General features: G+C 42.2%; 1 protein-coding gene across 2 annotated transcripts in view; it reads left to right on the forward strand.

The window, feature by feature from the left end:
• Nucleotides 1-18,723, forward strand: part of EML6 (EMAP like 6) — a 308,692-nt gene that overhangs the window by 166,663 nt on the left and 123,306 nt on the right. For both annotated transcript variants that reach the window (XM_024118542.3, XM_024118541.3), the window contains exons 7-8: nt 15,063-15,264; nt 18,082-18,219. In XM_024118542.3, coding sequence (XP_023974310.1) covers nt 15,063-15,264; nt 18,082-18,219 — 340 coding nt within the window. The remainder of the gene's footprint in view (nt 1-15,062; nt 15,265-18,081; nt 18,220-18,723) is intronic.

Consider the following 18,723-nt stretch of genomic DNA (forward strand, 5'->3'; position numbering starts at 1 on the left):
TTCGTTTTATTGATCTTTGCTATTGTTTTCTTTGTTTCTATTTCATTTATTTCTGCTCTGATCTTTATGATTTCTTTCCTTCTGCGAACTTTGGGTTTTGTTCTTCTTTCTCTAGTTCCTTTAGGTGTCAGGTTAGATTGTTTACTTGAGATTTTTCTTGTTTCTTGAGGTAGGCTTGTATAGCTATGAACTTCCCTCTTAGAACTGCTTTTGCTGCATCCCATAGGTTTTGCATCGTCGTGTTTTCATTGTCATTTGTCTCTAGGTATTTTTTGATTTCCTCTCTGATTTCTTCAGTGATCTCTTGGTTATTAAATAGTGTATTGTTTAGCCTCCATATGTTTGTGTTTTTTACGTTTTTTCCCTTAATTCATTTCTAATCTCATAGTGTTGTGTTCAGAAAAGATGCTTGGTATGATTTCAATTTTCTTAAATTTACTGAGGCTTGATTTGAGACCCAAGATGTGATCTATCCTGGAGAATATTCCATGCGCACTTGAGAAGAAAGTGTAATCTGCTGTTTTTGGATGGAATGTGCTATAAATATCAATTAAATCTATCTGGTCTATTGTGTCATTTAAAGCTTCTGTTTCCTGAATTATTTTCATTTTAGATGATCTGTCCATTTGTGTAAGTGAGGTGTTAAAGTCCCCCACTATTATTGTGTTACTGTCGATTTCCTCTTTTATAGCTGTTAGCAGTTGCCTTATGTTTTGAGGTGCCCCTATGTTGGGGGCATGTATATTTATAATGGTTATATCTTCTTCTTGGATTGATCCCTTGATCATTATGTAGTGTCCTTCCTTGTCTCTTGTAACATTCTTTATTTTAAAGTCTATTTTATCTGATATGAGTATAGCTACTCGAGCTTTCTTTTGATTTCCATTTGCATGGAATCTTTTTACATCCCCTCACTCTCAGTCTGTATGTGTCCCTAGGTCTGAAGTGGGTTTCTTGTAGACAGCATATAGATGGGGGTTTATCCTGTATGGGACTCACTGCGCTTCCTGGACTTGGGTGGCTATTTCCTTTCCCATGTTAGGGAAGTTTTCGACTATAATCTCTTCAAATCTTTTCTCTGGTCCTTCCTCTCTCTCTTCCTTCTGGGACCCCTTTTATGCGAATGTTGTTGTGTTTAATGTTGTCCCAGAGGTCTCTTAGGCTGTCTTCATTTCTTTTCTTTCTTTTTTCTTTATTCTGTTCCACAGCAGTGAATTCCACCATTCTGTCTTCTGGGTCATTTATCCGTTCTTCTGCCTCAGTTATTCTGCTGTTGATTCCTTCTCCTGTAGTTTTCATTTCAGTTATTGTATTGTTCATCTCTGTTTGTTTGTTCTTTAATTCTTCTAGTTCTTTGTTAAACATTTCTTGCGTCTTCTCGATCTTTGCCTCCATTCTTTTTCTGATGTCCTGGATCATCTTCACTATCATTATTCTAAATTCTTTTTCTGGAAGGTTGCCTATCTCCACTTCATTTAGTTGTTTTTCTGGGGTTTTATCTTGTTGCTTCATCTGGTATATAGCCCTCTGCCTTTTCATCTTGTCTATCTTTCTGTGAATGTGGTTTTTGTTCCACAGGCTGCAGGATTGTAGTTCTTCTTGCTTCTGCTGTCTGCCTTCTTGTGGATGAGGCTATCTAAGAGGCTTGGTGGGAGGGACTGGTGGTGGGTAGAGCTGACTGTTGCTGTGGTGCGCAGAGCTCAGTAAAACTTTAATCCACTTGACTGTTGATGGGTGGGACTGGGTTCCCTCCCTGTTGGTTGTTTGGCCTGAGGTAAACCAACACTGGAGCCTACCTGGGCTCTTTGGTGGGGCTAATGACAGACTCTGGGAGGGCTCACGCCACGGAGTACTTCCCAGAACTTCTGCTGCCAGTGTCCTTGTCCCCACGGTGAAACAGAGCCACCCCCTGACTCTGCAGGAGACCCTGCAACACTAGCAGGTAGGTCTGGTTCAGTCTCCTGTGGGGTCACTGCTCCTTCTCCTGGGTCCCGATGCACACACTACTTTGTGTGTGCCCTCTAAGAGTGGAGTCTCTGTTTCCCCCAGTCCTGTCGAAGTCCTGCAGTCAAATCCCACTAGCCTTCAAAATCTGTTTCTCTCGGAATTCCTCCTCCCGTTGCCGGACCCCCAGGTTGGGAAGCCTGATGTGGGGCTCAGAACCTCCACTCCAGTGGGTGGACTTCTGTGGTATAAGTGTTCGCCAGTCTGTGAGTCACCCACCCACCGGTTATGGGATTTGATTTTACTGTGATTGTGCCCCTTATACCGTCTCATTGTGGTTTCTCCTTTGTCTTTTGATGTGGGGTATCTTTTTTGGTGAGTTCCAGTGTCTTCCTGTCGATGATTGTCCAGCACCTAGTTGTGATTCTGGTGTTCTCGCAGTAGGGAGTGAGAGTACATCCTTCTACTCCGCCATCTTGTTTTCGACTCCCTTTGCCCATTTTTAAATCAGGTTATTTGTTATTTTGTTGCCAACCTGTAAATGTTCTCTATATATCTTAGATATTAACCCCATTATCAGATATATGATTTGTAAATATTTTCTCCCATTGCATTGGTTGCCTTCTCACTCTGTTGATTATGTCCTATGATGCATAAAAGTTTTTAATTTTGATGTAATCCAATATATCTATTTTTCTCTGTTGTTACCTGTGCTTTTGGTGTCATAGCAAGAAATTATTGCCAAATACAATACAATTTCATGAAGATCTCCCAGGATTTCTTATAAGTGTTTTATGGTTTGGGCTCTTATATTTAGGTCTTTGATCCATTTTTGAGGTAATTTTTGCACATGGTGTTAGGTAAGGGTGCAACTTTTTTTTCCAAAATATTTTTTATAACTAATTTGGCAGCAAAACATGACTTACACTTATGATGAAGATGTTTATTGTCTTCATATGTGTGAATATTCATACCCTTCACTGCAGAAATATTTGATTTCAAGGTGTTGCCCCAGACTCCACTGGATCTATTACATGAGTTCAAAATCCAAAATTTTCCAAATTCTAAAATGTGCCTACCACCAAAAATTTCAAATATATGGGATGGTGGACCTCCAATACATTTTTCAGTGAATATCAAGTTCTGGAATTTTCAAGCTGGGGGAGACATAGAGTTCCACATGATGTCATCACGTGGAACTCTGTCACCTTATGGATGAATAGAATGAAGCTCAAGGCCATTGTAGGATTAGAGCTGTAACTCACGTCTCACACCAAACTCAACAAAAGTGCATTTTGAGTCTGATCATTTTTAAAACAAATTTATGATCTAGGTAAAATAAGCTTAAATGACTTACAGTGGCAGCAAGAAAAGCCACAAATAATTCTTAAAGCAAGGCAATCAAAATGAATTACATCTATGGTAATAAAATACTTTGAGCTCATGGTTGTAAATGATTATGTCTAAAGGAGTACAGTAATTAGTCACACAGTATAAGATGCATTATTCATTTACTTATCCATTCAATAAGCATTTATTAAGCATCTACTAAGTGTCAGATACGTGCCTAGGAACTAGATAGGCTCTTCTTTTTTTTTTTTTTTTTTTTTTTTGGTGTGCGGGCCTCCCTCTGCTGTGGCCTCTCCCGTTGCGGAGCACAGGCTCCGGACGCGCAGGCCCAGCGGCCATGGCTCACGGGCCCAGCCGCTCCGCGGCATGTGGGATCCTCCCAGACCGGGGCGCGAACCCGGTTCCCCTGCATCGGCAGGCGGACGCGCAACCACTGCGCCACCAGGGAAGCCCTAGGCTCTTCTAAAAAATGTGCTACACGCATTTTATTGGAGTTTTTTGTGTGTTTATTTTAACTCCCAACACATATATATTGAATTGTTGCTATGTCTACTGAACTGTAGACTCTGAATCTGGAGATATCTTGCATTAGGTCAAGCAGCATTCCCTCCGTGTTGAGCAAGAGAAGGAGGCTGAAGTCTCGAGGATACAAGATGCCTCTTCTTAGCCTTCTCACCATCTCTGCTGCCCCCTCACTGGTCTGAACCACCATCTTGCACACGGGCTACTGCAGTTGCTTTGTAACTGGTGTCCCTGCTTCAGCCATTATTCTCAGAATAGCAGCTGGAGAGAGTTGTTGGAAATTTCCACGAGCCAGGTCACATTTCCTCAAAACCCTGCCATGATTCCCATTTTCTGAAGAAAAAGAGTACACATCCTTAGGATGGCCTACCAGCCCTTCCCCCTCAGGCCTCTCGCCCTCTGCTCTGCCCTCTGCCCAGGCTGCCCCCTTTGCCTGCATCACTCTCCCCAGCAATCTGCATGGTTACTACCCTCTCCTCTGCTAAAGTGAAGCTGCCCTGATGACCTTACTTAAAATTGCAACCCACTCTGTCTCCACCATCCCGGCACTCCTGACCCTCTCTTCACAGATCTTCTTTTCACCTTGTAACAAACAGTATAACGTACCTGTTTGTGATGCTTATGGCTGTTGTCTATTTCTACAAGGGTAAGAGCCTCTTTGTTCACTGATGCCTCCCAAGCAAGCCCTTAGAACAGTGCCTGGCACACGCAGGCACCCTGGAGACAGACGAATGATGAAGAGTGCGTCGTGTGACTGGAGTGCACAGTGACAGGTGAAAGGCTTCAGAGGGAGGGACAGATCATTTCTGTGTTCAAGCTTGGCCCCCACGGACCAGCAGTAAGGAGGTCATAGAAAAAAGGAGTAAGGGGGTGAGCATCACGGTCAGGGCTCCACCTGCTCCAGAGCAGAGAGTGGACTAGAGTGGGGCAGGATTAGAGGTGGGGGCGCAGGTGACTCTTCCCCACTACCCATTCTTCTTATTACCATTTTTCTTCCTCAGAGTACATTGAGGATCATTCTGTCCAGTGGTTCTCAAACAGGGGCGTTGTTATCTTCCGGAAGACATTTGGCATTGTATGGAGACTTTTTTGATTATCAACTGGGAGGGTGCTACCGGCATTCCTGAGGCCAGGGACGCTGCTAAACATCCTAAAATGACATATTACAATGTTAAACATCTCGGCTAAGAATTATCCAGCCCCTAATGTTAACAGTGCCGCAATTGAGAAACCCTGGTGTAGAAGGTTCAAAGGACCAACTCTCAAATCTGAAAGCAGCCTTGTTGACGATAGAAACAAAGCAAGTATCTTCTGTGGTTCTCCTGGTCCCTTGAGTGCTTCGTTGCTCACCTCCACTCCCATCGCATCCATCACCTCTCTCCCTGTCTGCTCACCTTTGTCCTTTACGGCCTCCTGCGTCACTGGTGTTCTGAGCAAGTGGAAGCCCTGCAAAGGAACGTGCAGGAGCTGCGGATGGTGAGGTGTGCCACCAGAGGAGCGTCGGCTGTTGTTTGTCCAGGCTTGGTGTGGAACGTGGTGTCAGAGAAGCAGAGGCTGACTGTCTGGTTTGTTCTGGTAGTAATTCCCCTGTAAACACTCTGACCGAGCCGGCCTCCTCCAAACACCAGCCTGGGTGTTCCTTCCCTGGGGTGAAGGCAGCGGGCTTGGCAGTGTGTTTCTGTCCTCTGGGGTCCCGTTAGGCTGTGTGGATCCTTCAGTATTCTTGAGGCTATGGGATTTGGGATCCTGTGGAGTGGATTGTGTAAAGAGTATCTGGCGGAAGTTCTCAGGCAGAGAGCCCTTGTAAACAGGAGCAGCAGGCCGTGGGCACTTCATGCTGCAGGCTCGTGGCGCTTTGTGCTAGGCGCTCTGCATGCAGGATCCCATACTTCCTGCAGCAGCTCCGGGGGTCCCCAGGCACGGCTGGCTCCCGGGGCATGAGCTCTGCCTACTTGCAGGACGGCCCTACACTTGGTTTAATGCTTGCTGTCATCATCTTGAAATTCTTAATCAGTTTTAAACAAGGGGACCTCACATTTCCATTTTGTACTGGGCTCTGTGAATCATAAAGCCAGTCCTGTTCCCCAGTCATTGGTGCTTACGAATCCCTGGGGAGATGCACGCCTTCCCTCCCTCTTGTTTCCCTTAGGTTCCGAACTCTTGCCTTCCACATTACCGTAGGCCGCCAGAGCCCCTGGCCCACCTTCAGACTCCCTAGGCACCTCAGCCACCCCCTGCTGGGGGGGGAGCCCTGCAGTTTCCCCACACCCTCTCCCAACGCTCTCTCTTCCCTCTGAGTGAAATCTCTCTCCCTCTTGTCCTTTTACTACCTTTTACCTGGGGCGCTTCTTAGTACTGCACCTTTAATAAGATTAGGTTGATAGGAGAAGGCCATCATGCTGTCTTGTTTGATCTTTGGTACCATGTCCTGGGTGTGCATCCACAGAGAAGGGAAATACCTTTGTGGGGAAGAGAGTTTGCTCCAGACTTGCACTGCCTGAATCCTCATTTTATCTCCATCACCTGCTCGCTCTGGGACTTGGGGCAAATAAGATAAACTGTCGGTGCTGTAATTTCCTCATTTATGTATTTCCTGTCCCCACCTATGGCCTGGTGCTGTCAGAGGGCCTCCTCCTGAGTCACTGTGAGCCTTCCTGGGCACATGTGCAAAGCTCTGGGTGCAGGGCTAGGAATGTCTGGGAGAAGCGTTCCTGCCCATTTACAGAACTTGCTTGTTTGACTCCAAAAAGATTTCTCAAAGTTGCACTTATTCTTGGCTATGTGCTCATCAGGGCTTCAGCTTTCTAATCTACTAGAGTGGAGTTTTCCAACGTTTGGTTGAAGAACCACTGCACTAGAATTAGCCTGGAAATCTGAATTTTCAGCAGTCTGACTAAAGTCTGAGAACACACACTAGTTTGGGAACAGCTTGATAGTGGTTGGTTCTCAGCAAGTGGTTCTCAGCACTGGTGAGCTAAAAATAACTATGCCCAGCTCCACTCCAGAGCAATTGAGAGGAATTTCTGAGTAGGGTCCAGGCATCCATGTTTTGTTCCGTTTTGTTTTCGCCCACGCCGCGAGGCTTGTGGGGATCTTAGTTCCCCGACCTGGGATCGAACCCGCCCCCTCAGCAGTGAAAGCACAGAGTCCTAACCACTCGACTGCCAGGGAATTCTCTGGGCATCCCTGTTTTAAAAACACTTTCTATGTAGTTTCTGATGGACAGGAAGTGTTGGAGCAACTGCTCTTGGCCCTTTACCATATATCAGGCCTCGGTGCTCCAGATTTAAGAACACTAATAAGTATCAATACCAGCCCCCTTCCAGCTGCCAGTCTTCCCTTCTTGGGCCAAACAAGTGAGGGAAAAAAACCATTGTATTCCGCCAAAGAGTTCTCTTTGTCAGATATAGCCTTTCCTTCTGAGAGTCGGCAGTGCTAGCATGTCAAAATGACCTAGAGGGGTGGGATAAGGGAGGATGGGAAGGAGGCTCAAGAGGGAGGGGATATGGGGACATATGTATACATATGGCTGATTCACTTTGGTGTACAACAGAAACTAACACAGTATTGTGAAGCAATTATGCTCCAATAAAGATCTCTTTTAAAAAATGGTAACAAACAACACAACAAATAAGTTGTAACACAAGAATGTGACTAAGAGACTCAAGGAAAGGCAAAAGCAGCAATTTCATAGCTCCTGGTGCTGACCCTGCCTGGGGACGGAATCTGACCACACTCACAGCAAGTTGTTCTCCATTGAGATGTGAACTTAATAAAAACCTGCTGGTTAAAAATAATAACAACTGATATTTATTGATTAGTTTCCTAGGTACCAGACACTGGGTCAAGTGTTTAAATATATGATTGCATTGAATCCTCGTAACAGTGCTGTGATGTGTGAGTGCTAATATTCTCTGCAATTTACAGGTAGGGCAACTGAAGCTTTGAAAGGTTAAATACTTGCCATGTCACAGAGCTGGGATATAAATCCAGTCCATGTACTTAACCATTCAGTGAACTAGTGGAAAATAAACAGTGTCCTTTAGGTCTGTGTTGATACTCATGATACTCATGGACTAGATCTCCCATGCCCAGGTTTCAGAACTGTCACAGAGAGGATTGAAAGGATACTGTTTCCCATTCCCTGGTCTGAATATAAAATCCGGGCAAAGGGCTGGTGAGAATTTGATCTTAGCCTCTAGGATTTTTATGTTGAGGTGGGTGGTTGCTCTCTACTGCCATCTGCTGGCTGTCTGGACCAAGCACAGGCCAGAACCCCACATTTCTCACAGTGGAACGAGTGGCCGAGAAGGCCCCCGTGTCCAAAATGTGCACCCCTCATCAATTCAGCAAAATGCCTTCAGTTCATTCTGTCAAAAGTCTCTGAAACATGCACTTTTTAAGAAGAAAGGAGAATTTCTGTAGTTTAAAATAATTAGGATGGTTTTCCCTGGCTCTCTTTTCAGTCTTGGTGGATTTCTAACCATAGTCCAAATAATACCTTATATTTGTCTGACTCCCAGAGCAGAAGATAAAGAAACAAAGCCAACTTAATACTTCCCAATGCAATGGTCACCTCAGCCAGCCTGAGGTGACCAATAACGTTCCTAAATGGGACGTTATTAGGAAACTTGAATACAGCTCTCTACCCACTGAGGTGTCCTTAGGAAGTCATTCCTTTTTTTAAAAATTTATTTTTTTATGTTTTTGTTGCTTATTTATTTATTTTTAACATCTTTATTGGAGTATAATTGCTTCACAATGGTGTGTTAGTTTTTGCTTTATAACAAAGTGAATCATCCATACATATATATATACGTTTCCATATCTTCTCCCTCCTATGTCTCCCTCCCTCCCACACTCCCTATCCCATCCCCCCAGGCGGTCACAAAGCACCGAGCTGATCTCCCTGTGCCACGCAGCTGCCTCCTACCAGCTATCCACCTCACGCCCAGTAGTGTATATATGTCCATGCCACTCTCCCACCCCGTCACAGCTTACCCCTCCCCCACCATATCCTCAAGTCCATTCTCTAGTAGGTCTGTGTCTTTATTCCTGTCTTACCCCTAGGTTCTTCATGACCTTTATTTTTTTTTCCTTAGATTCCATATATATGTGTTAGCATACGGTATTTGTTTTTCTCTTTCTGACTTACTTCACTCTATATGACAGACTCTAGGTCCATCCACCTCACTACAAAAAACTCAATTTCATTTCTTTTTATGGCTGAGTAATATTCCATTGTATTTATGTGCCACATCTTCTTTATCCATTCATCTGATGATGGACACTTACAAAATGGGTTAAAGACCTAAATGTAAGGCCAGACACTATCAAACTCTTAGAGGAAAACATAGGCAGAACACTCTATGACATAAATCACAGCAAGATCCTTTTTGACCCATCTCCTAGAGAAATGGAAATAAAAACAAAAATAAACAAATGGGACCTAATGAAACTTAAAAGCTTTTGCACAGCAAAGGATACCATAAACAAGACCAAAAGACAACCCTCAGAATGGGAGAAAATATTTCCAAATGAAGCAACGGACAAAGGATTAATCTCCAAAATTTACAAGTCATTCCTATTTTAAATGGTTCTCTGGGAAGTGAGAGTGGCCTAGCATCCTGTTTGTCTCTGTAGGTAGACCCCTGGGGTCGACTTGTCTGATGTGACAAAATCCAATTTATCTCTCTGAAGAACTGAGTGTTTGTGGAGAGCCTGAGCTGGTCTCCAGAGAAAATGTTCACAGCTCATTAGGTTTATGTTGCAAACAATGAAAATGAAACGACTCCTCGCCTGGTTCTCTCTGTCTCCTTCTTCCCCTGCCCCTACTTAGTCAGAAATAATCCGTTATCAGTTTAACTTCATTGCCTTTGCCACATGTAAATCTCTCTTTTGTTGGTTAGTTCAGTGGAACGCTTTTTTCAAATGAAATCCGCTAGAAAACACAGACTGTGAGTTGTTGAGGGAAAAGCAGGGTTTGGATCCTCAGACTCTGCCTCTCGCCCCTCATTTCCCTGTGCTCTCCTTGCCAGGCCCCTGCGGCTCTTCTAGGAATCCAAGAACTCCCTGGACACAGTCTGAAAACACAGCTGGGTGCTGTGTAGCTGGACTGCCTCATCAGTCTAGGCTGAGGTGGAAGGTTCTTTTTTGTTCTAAACCTCTTAAAGACAAAGCAAATATTTTAAAAATGTTAACACATTGATTCCATGTGATGGGTTGATTGTTATAATATTCTTGACCTTTCTGAATTTCTTCCCGAAACAAGAAGTTAAAAAATAGTGGGGGTGGTGGGGAGAAAAATGTTTGTACACTGGATCAAATACAGTGCTGGTCCTTCGGGAGAAATTCTGTTTTCAAGCCATTTAGTCTTAGGGGATGGAGGAATACACTGTTGGAGGAAAACGGGAAGAACTGGCCTGTTCATGCTTGTAGTAGCGCCTTGGGCGCCAGGCCTGCTTGGAAAGGGTGAGTCTTTAGGACAGTCAATGGAATTATAAAAGTATTGTGCTTTGAGTACTTTGATAACAGTTAAAATACGTAACATTGCTAAGATATTTAAGTTGTGTGTGTATATATATATATATATATATAGCTGTATATATGTATGTATATATCATTTTTACTGATATAATTGACATATAACAGTTTCAGGTATACAATATAATGATTATATACAATGTGTATATATGTAATATATATTATATAACATATATTATAATATTATGTATGTATTATATATGTATTATCTATACATAATGTATATATTTGTCTCAAAGTGATGAGCACAATAAGCCTAGTTAATGTCCATCACCACGCTTAGTTACAAATTTTTTTTCTTGTGATGAAAACTTTTAAAATCCACTTTCAAGATACATTAGCTACTTTCAAATATACATTACAATATTACTAAATGTACATTGTACATGTTCATCATGCTGTACATTACACCCCCAGGACCTATTTATTTTGTAACTGGAAGTTTGTGCCTTTGACTACCTTCACCCATTTTACCTACTGCCCACCCCTGCCTCTGGCAATCACCAATCTGTTCTCTGTATCTGTGAGTTTTTTGGGTTTGTTTTTACTTTTATGTTTTAGATTCCACATAAAAGTGAGATCATACAATATTTGTCTTTCTCTGTCTGACTTATTTTGCTTAGCAGTATGCCCTCAAAAGTCACCCATTTTGTCCCAAATAGCAATAATTCCTTTTTTTGTAGCTGAATGATATTCTATTGTATATGTATATATCACATTTTCTTTATCCATTGATGGACGCTTAGGTTGTTTGCATGTCATGGCTATTGTGAGTAATGTTGCAGTGAACATGGGGGTGCACATACCTTTTAGAGTTAGTGTTTTTGCTTGCTTCAGAAGCAGAAGTGTTGGATCATACAGTAGTTCTATTTTTAACTTTTGAGGAACCTCCATGGTGTTACCCATAGTGGCTGTACCAATTTACATTCCCACAGGGCCCAAGGGTTCCCTTTGCCCCACATTCTTGCCAACACTTGTTATTTCTTGTCTCTTTGAAAAAATAATAGCCATTGTAATAAGTATGAAATAATATCTCATTATGGTTTTTGTTTTTTGTTTTTGTGTTTTTGGCTGCACCCTGCACCTTGCAGGATCTTAGTCCCCTGACCAGGGATCAAACCCCTACCCCCTGCAGTGGAAGCACGGAGTCCTAACCACTGGACCGCCAAGGAATTCCCTCATTGTGGTTTTGATTTTCAGTTCTCTGATGATTAGGGATGTGGAGCATCATTTCATGTATCTGTTGACTATCTGTATGTCTTCTTTGGAAAAATGTCTATTCAGATCCTCTGCCCATTTTTTAATCAGATTGTTTGGGGTTTTTTGCTATTGAGTTGTATGAGTTCTCTATATATTTTGGATATTAACCCCTTATCAGATGTATGATTTGCAAATATCTTCTCCCATTTGGTAGGTTGCCTTACCATTTTGTTGATGGTTTCCTTTGCTATGCAGAAGCTTTGTAGTTTGATGTAGTCTCACTTGTTTACTTTTGCTTTTGTTGTTTTTGGTGTCAGAGCCAAAAAATTATAGCCCAGACTGATGTCAAAGAGCTTACCACCTATGTTTTCATCTAGGAGTTTTATGGTTTCAGGTTGTATGTTCAAGTCTTTAATCCATTTTGAGTTTATTTTTATATGTTTCTTTTGCATGTGGCTGTCTAGTTTTCCCAACACCATTTATGGAAGAAACTGTCCTTTCCCTATTGTATATTCATACAATGAATATATATATCTCTGCTTACAAATGTCTGGCTCCTCCTTAGAATGCAAAATCCATGAGGGCATGAGCCTGGCTTGTTTACTGTTCAGGCTCCAGTCTTGGGCATGTAATAGGTGCTCAATAAAAATTTTTTGTATAAATGAATGGATATATCCCTCCTTCTTTGAACAGTCTCGTTGAGGGTGGAGATGTTGTCTTTTATTTCTTGGTATCTCCAAGACTTGAGAAATGTTTGTGATTTGAATGTTTTATTTTATTCATTCATCAATTCTTATTGAGCATCTACCACATGCCTGACACTGCTAGGTACTGAGGATACAGCAGTGTATAAAACTGAGAAAGCTCTTGTTTTCACAGACATTAGTGAGAGGAAATGGACAATGAATATAATAAACTAGTAAATTCTTTAATTTTTTTTGCCAATTTTGGAATATAATTAATATCCCTATTTACTTCCTATTTCTGAAGAACAAAGTATTATACCTTTCCTGTAATAAAATTGTAGATGATGCAAAGCCTGCTGGGGAGACAACAAATTCACCCCCTTCCTAGAGAAAATAAAAACATGTTAATAATAAGGCATGGGAAAAAGATAAGGATGAGAAAGGGACAGTAGCAAAAGGATTGTTTCCTCATTAGCTGAGCTTCCTGCCCTGTCAGCCTGCCATCTTATCCTGACTGCTTTCCCCACACATCCGTCCTTTTCAACCTTGAAAGCCTGTCGTGATGTTTGCAGTGGAAGATTTTGAGTGACCCTGAACTAGCCGTTGCCAAGGTATCCCTACTTACTACTCACAGCAGGAATAATAAATCTGCCTGTGTGCTGTCTCCTTCCATTTCAAGACACATAACAATGAATTCAGAGCAGGAAGTAAAGAGAGTTATCTCATGTAATAATAGTCTTGTACCTTAAAAAAAATACTTTTTGTAAATAAATTCATTATCTCATTGGATGCTTTCAAGACCACAGTGAGTTAAGATGAGGATTTCAGGAACTTCCCTGGTGGCGCAGTGGTTAGGAATCTGCCTGCCAATGCAGGAGACATGGGTTCGAGCCCTGGTCCAGGAATATTGCACATGCCACAGAGCAGCTAAGCCCATGCACCACAACTACTGAGCCTGTGTTCTGGAGCCTGCGAGCCACAACTACTAAGCCTGTGTGCCACAACTACTGAAGCCTGCGTGCCTAGAGCCCATGCTCCACAACAAGAGAAGCCACTTCAATGAGAAGCCCGTGCACTGCAATGAAGAGTAGCCCCCACTCACCGCAACAAGAGAAAGCCCGCGCACAGCAGCGAAGACACAACACAGCCAAAAATAAATATTAAAAAAAAAAAGAGGATTTCAGTTATGGTGTCCAGATACTCCCAATTAAACCTTATGTTGTCCCAGCATTTGTCCTGGATTTTTTTTTAATAGACTTTATTTTTTTTAGAGCAGTTTTAGGTTCGCAGCAAAATTGAATGGAAGGTACAGAGATTTCTCATATACCTCTGTCCTCATACACACACAGCCTCCCTATCAACATTGCCCACCAGAATGGTACATTGGTTACAGTGGATGAACGTGCATTGACATATCATCACCGAAAGCCTGTAGCTCACATTAGGGTTGACTGTTGGTGTTGTATATTCTGTGAATTTTGACACATGTATAATAACCTGTACTTACCATTATAGGTCCTACGGAGTTTCATGGCCCTAAAAATCTGTGTGTCTGCACTTGTCCCTCTGTCCTGGACCTTTCATTCTGCGATAAAGTGTCATTATAATTTTAGATTTGAAAATATTTTTGATAGAATTATTTAATAGGTTTTTCAATATAGTAAAGCTGCTTTCTTGGTTTATAAATATTTTACAAACTTATGTAAATTTAATTATTTCCAGAGCCTACTTTTACTTGCAGAGGGGTCCTGATTTGGATGATAAATTACATGGTCTCCATAATTACAGTCTGCATTTATGGGGAGAAAAACTGGTCCCCAGAGAAAAGGGGACTCTCCCTGGTATGTCTGACCAGTCGGGTGCAGAGCAGGACTGAAGTCCAGGTGCTCTGACTTCTGGCACTTTCTACACAAAAGACACAAAGCCAGATGGGGAGACAACTCAGATCTCAAAGCTTATCACATCCTTAAGTAGTTTAAAGTAGTTATGAAAGTGGGATTGCTTTTGTATTTCTAATTCAGACTTGAGAAAATTCACTATGTAAGTAAATAATGTAGCCGGTGAGGAATAGAACAGACTGAGAGAAGCGCAGATCAACACTCAGGCAGGCAAGTGGGGATCTGCCTAAAGAGGATGGAATAATACAGAGGAAGGTTGGATTTAAAAGGGAGTACTGTGCTTTTAGAGAAGGTTCCATAAATTGTTAAGTCAGTGAGGAAAAACATCTTCAGATGTTTGATGGTATTCTGAGACTGAAATTAGAGTTTCATTTGCATATTTCTGGGACATGGGTGCATCTATTTATCCAGCAGAATGAGTCTAGGTTCTGATCAAATACATACTAAACTTGCCTAATATGATAATTAACCGTTCTGTAGTATTACCCACGTATAATTTTATTACAATGTTAGCATCCTAAAGACTGAAGTGATTATTAACTTTTCCATAGCAAATCAGAAGGAAATTGTTTCAAAGAGGGTTAGGTTTTCATAAAGACCAATTCCTGTTCTTATATTCACTTTAAGATGTTGTATTTAATATAGACCCTGCTGTAGAAACACACAGTTAGCCTAAGTCAGACAGGAAAGAGCAATCACTCTTTTTACAAAATAAATCACCAGGGGTCAGGGGAACAACTAACACACAGAAGGCAGTGGTCAATAACACAGCGTGGTGTGTGGAGTTGATTCTCCACCCCCAGGCTTGTTCAGATGTGTTGCCTTAGCTGCTATCCCGGTGACAGGGTATTAACTTTAGGTGTTTTATTTGTGAATGGTGTGGAGATATGAATTTATTTTATTCGTTTATTTTCGTCAGGCCTCTCTATCCGGAGTGTGTGCTGGAAAGCAGACCGCCTTCTAGCAGGGACCCAGGACAGCGAGATATTTGAAGTGATTGTGCGAGAACGGGACAAGCCAATGCTGATCCTGCAGGGCCACTGTGAGGGGGAGCTCTGGGCTCTGGCCCTGCACCCCAAGAAGCCGCTGGCTGTGACAGGCAGCGATGACCGCTCTGTCAGGTGAGGACCTGGCAGTGGTGGCTGTAACCTCACTCACCTCCCTGGGATAACAGATTGATTTTGCCCAGATTTGTTTATTACTTTAAGAGAAGGATAACCCACAGTGCAGAGCATCACAATTTCCAAACAGAATGTTAAGCCATTTTGCTTAACAACAGTTGGCTTCTTTTTTTTTTTTTTGTGGTATGCGGGTCTCTTACTGCTGCGGCCTCTCCCGTTGCGGAGCACAGGGTCCAGACGCGCAGGTTCAACGGCCATGGCTCACGGGCCCAGCCACTCCGCGGCATGTGGGATCTTCCTGGACCGGAGCACGAACCTGCGTCCCCTGCACCGGCAGGTGGACCCGCAACCACTGCGCCACCAGGGAAGCCCAACAGTTGGCTTCTTGACCTTTTGTTGTTGCTATCTTTCTTTGGCTCCATCTTAAGTCAAGAAATGTTCTTAGAAGTGAAAATTCACTACTGCTGGTTAGATTGGCCTCCAGGTCTCTTCCAGTTGAAGATGTAAGCTGAGTGTACTCATCTGTGATAAGATCATGTTTCTTCCTCGTACCTTCGGTCCTGCTGGAGGCAGCTTGGCAGTTTCACAGCTGAGTCACTCATCATCAGTTTAGTCACAGACTGAACATCACCAAGAGAACTGAAATTCTGATTTTCAAAGTCGTCTTTAGCACATGAGTCATTAATTCTTTCTTTGCTCAAAATTCCCTGTGAGAATTTACAATGTCTTCAAATCAAAGGAAAGTGCGGGTTCCTAAGAAAATATGCCCATTTTTTTAGGGCCTCAAGTGTTCTCACTATGGATCACTTGTTATTTGAGAACACGACAGTAGTAAAATGAGCAAAATGATTGTGCTTCCAATGTTCTTGAGACTGTTGAAAGACTGATTTGAAAGTGTGAGATGAAGACTATTACACTGATTCCAGTATTTCCGTACTACTGAGCTTTAAGTGTGCTCAACAAGCAGGCCAGAAAGAGAGTCCGTGACAATGAGAGGAAGAGACTGATTGATAAACAATTGATGGATTGCTGCTTCTGGGTTTGAATAGCTAAAGTGGAGCACTGTATACTAGACTAAAGGTCACTGCTCCCCCTCCCCCCACCCTTATTCTGTATGTTTGTGAATTGACTCGATGCAATGAGTATACTCATTAGAAAAGCATAAATCCAAAGATAAAACCATTTTTGAGTTTCTACTGAGCACTAAAGCCTCATCAATCTAAAAATCAGTGAAAACAATTACAATAATCTCTTCATGTGACATAAATGTTTATTTGGCTTATACTTCTCTTTACTCACTTCCTCCTCCTCTCTTCCTTTTCCTTCCATTACTCTGAGCCAAACCAATGCCAAGTTATTCAAACACCCAAGAAACCGATTCATACCCATCCAGATAGAAAGGATTTCACGAAAGTTTTTGGCTTTTATATTTTAACAACTGTGTTGAGTCTTAGAATTGCAAAGAGCCCTTACTGCCAGAATTTGTATTACTTTCCTTAACCATTAATTTGGCTAAAATTTTAAATGGAATTTTTACACTGAGTATTGAAATTTAGGAAGGGTATAAGTCATAATTTCTTTATAAAGATTAGCTTAGTGGCTTTATAAGATTAGTGCAGTTCGCTGAGGAGTGATGGTTTCTTCATGCTAGTCAAGCAAAGCTTACATTGCTTAAAATAGTACAAGGCTAAAAACAGCATGAGATTATGAATAGTGGACAAGGTATTGAAAGCATACCATAAGCTTTAGGCTGAACAGTGCAGGCTGCCTAAGGGATCAGTAAACCATTCACTGCGCAGCCCTGCATTGCAAGGTGCATACCACCATCCCTCCTGAAGGCGGAATGCATTTAGAGAAATTGCACCGCATTTGACTTACTCATGGTTCTTTATCACAGAACTTAGATTCTCAGACCCCCTCACAGATATTGTTGTTTGCACGTTAAGAGAAGACTGTCTTCAGAGTAGCAACAGAGAGAGGTCAGATGCTGCAATTGCATCTCACATGGAAACCCTTATTTGTGTCTTCAGATATTTAGTTCGTGTTCTCTCAGTTTGAGGTGCCTGGATTAGGTGTTCCAAGGAGCTGCTGAAAATTCTGTTAGTGGCACTTGCACTTGACCTCTGTTTCTCCAGCAGTAGCTGTGCTCATCAGCCAGGGGCACGGCGAAGTATCCCCCCAACCCCGGCCCCAACCAAGTGGGGACCTATCAGCAGTGGGGCGCCCAGGGAGCTCGTGAGGAGTGACAGCATATGACTGTGTACAGCCAACTTTGGAACCATCCTGGGCAGGGGTATCATTCGTTCTTCTCCATCTAAAATACTTCTTCTTGCTCAGGAGGCCAACAAATGTAATGTGTATTTCAGTCTGTATGTGCTTACATAACACAGTTACTAGAAGGGAACTCGTATTTTTTTTTTAAAAAAAGCAATAACAGCATCTAGTAGTACTTCTTATCCTATAAGTGTTATTAACAGCCACTGGTATAAATCCAGAACAATTTTTAATCTCCAAAGAAAAAAGTATAATTTTGTGTGAAGTAGTGTTTAAAATTTCCTTATTTTATGAATCTCAAAATCTTTAGAAATGTTATCTCATTTTATATTTCTTGCTGGGTATTTCAAATGGTGAAAATCACATAAAGATAGACTAAACACTTTCCCAGATTCCCAGACATGCCAAGAGGAAGGACACTGGTGTGAGGTTACTGCAGTCTTTCTTGTTACTATCTCAGTGGTGAACAGGCCTTCGGCCTTGGGCTGGCTGATGACTATGAGAAGTTGTTTTGTTTTGTCTTTGACTTTGAACTGTGCTTAGGCTGTGGAGCCTGGCAGACCATGCCTTGATCGCCCGCTGTAACATGGAGGAAGCGGTTCGAAGCGTTGCTTTCAGCCCCGATGGATCTCAGTTGGCCCTGGGCATGAAGGACGGATCTTTCATTGTTCTCCGAGTCAGGCACGTACTGATACTGAAAATGACATTAGAGATATTCTTTTGTTAAAATTAATTCTCCTGGTCAGAATGTATGCCAGGACCTTAGGAAAAATGCATTTACTGTTTTGAATAGGAACACTGTAGATTCACAACTGCCTGTCTATAATTACAAAATCCAAACACTCTGAGCATCCGAAGTTCTTTGGTAACTTGTTTGGCAGCACTGCCTGACCCAGTGAACTGGATGTGAGATTGTTTACAGTCTATTAATCTCTTAGTAGGGATAGTCATGTATCATGTGATTTGCTGCAAAAGTATTAATGTGTTCAAAAGGGGTTGCTGTCTTAACTCCTACTGGGGATGTTATGTAATAGATTGTGTGCAAACCTTTCTAAAATCCAATGAATAATGAATTCCCAAGCTTGTCTGGTCCCAGGGGTTTTAGATAAGAGATTATGGGCTTGTAATAAGCCAAGAAAAGAGGAAGAAAGAAGAAAGCAGCCTCCAACAGCACTAAATTTTTAG

Source organism: Physeter macrocephalus, chromosome 12, assembly GCF_002837175.3.
Source record: "Physeter macrocephalus isolate SW-GA chromosome 12, ASM283717v5, whole genome shotgun sequence".
Classification (NCBI taxonomy): Eukaryota; Metazoa; Chordata; class Mammalia; order Artiodactyla; family Physeteridae; genus Physeter; species Physeter macrocephalus.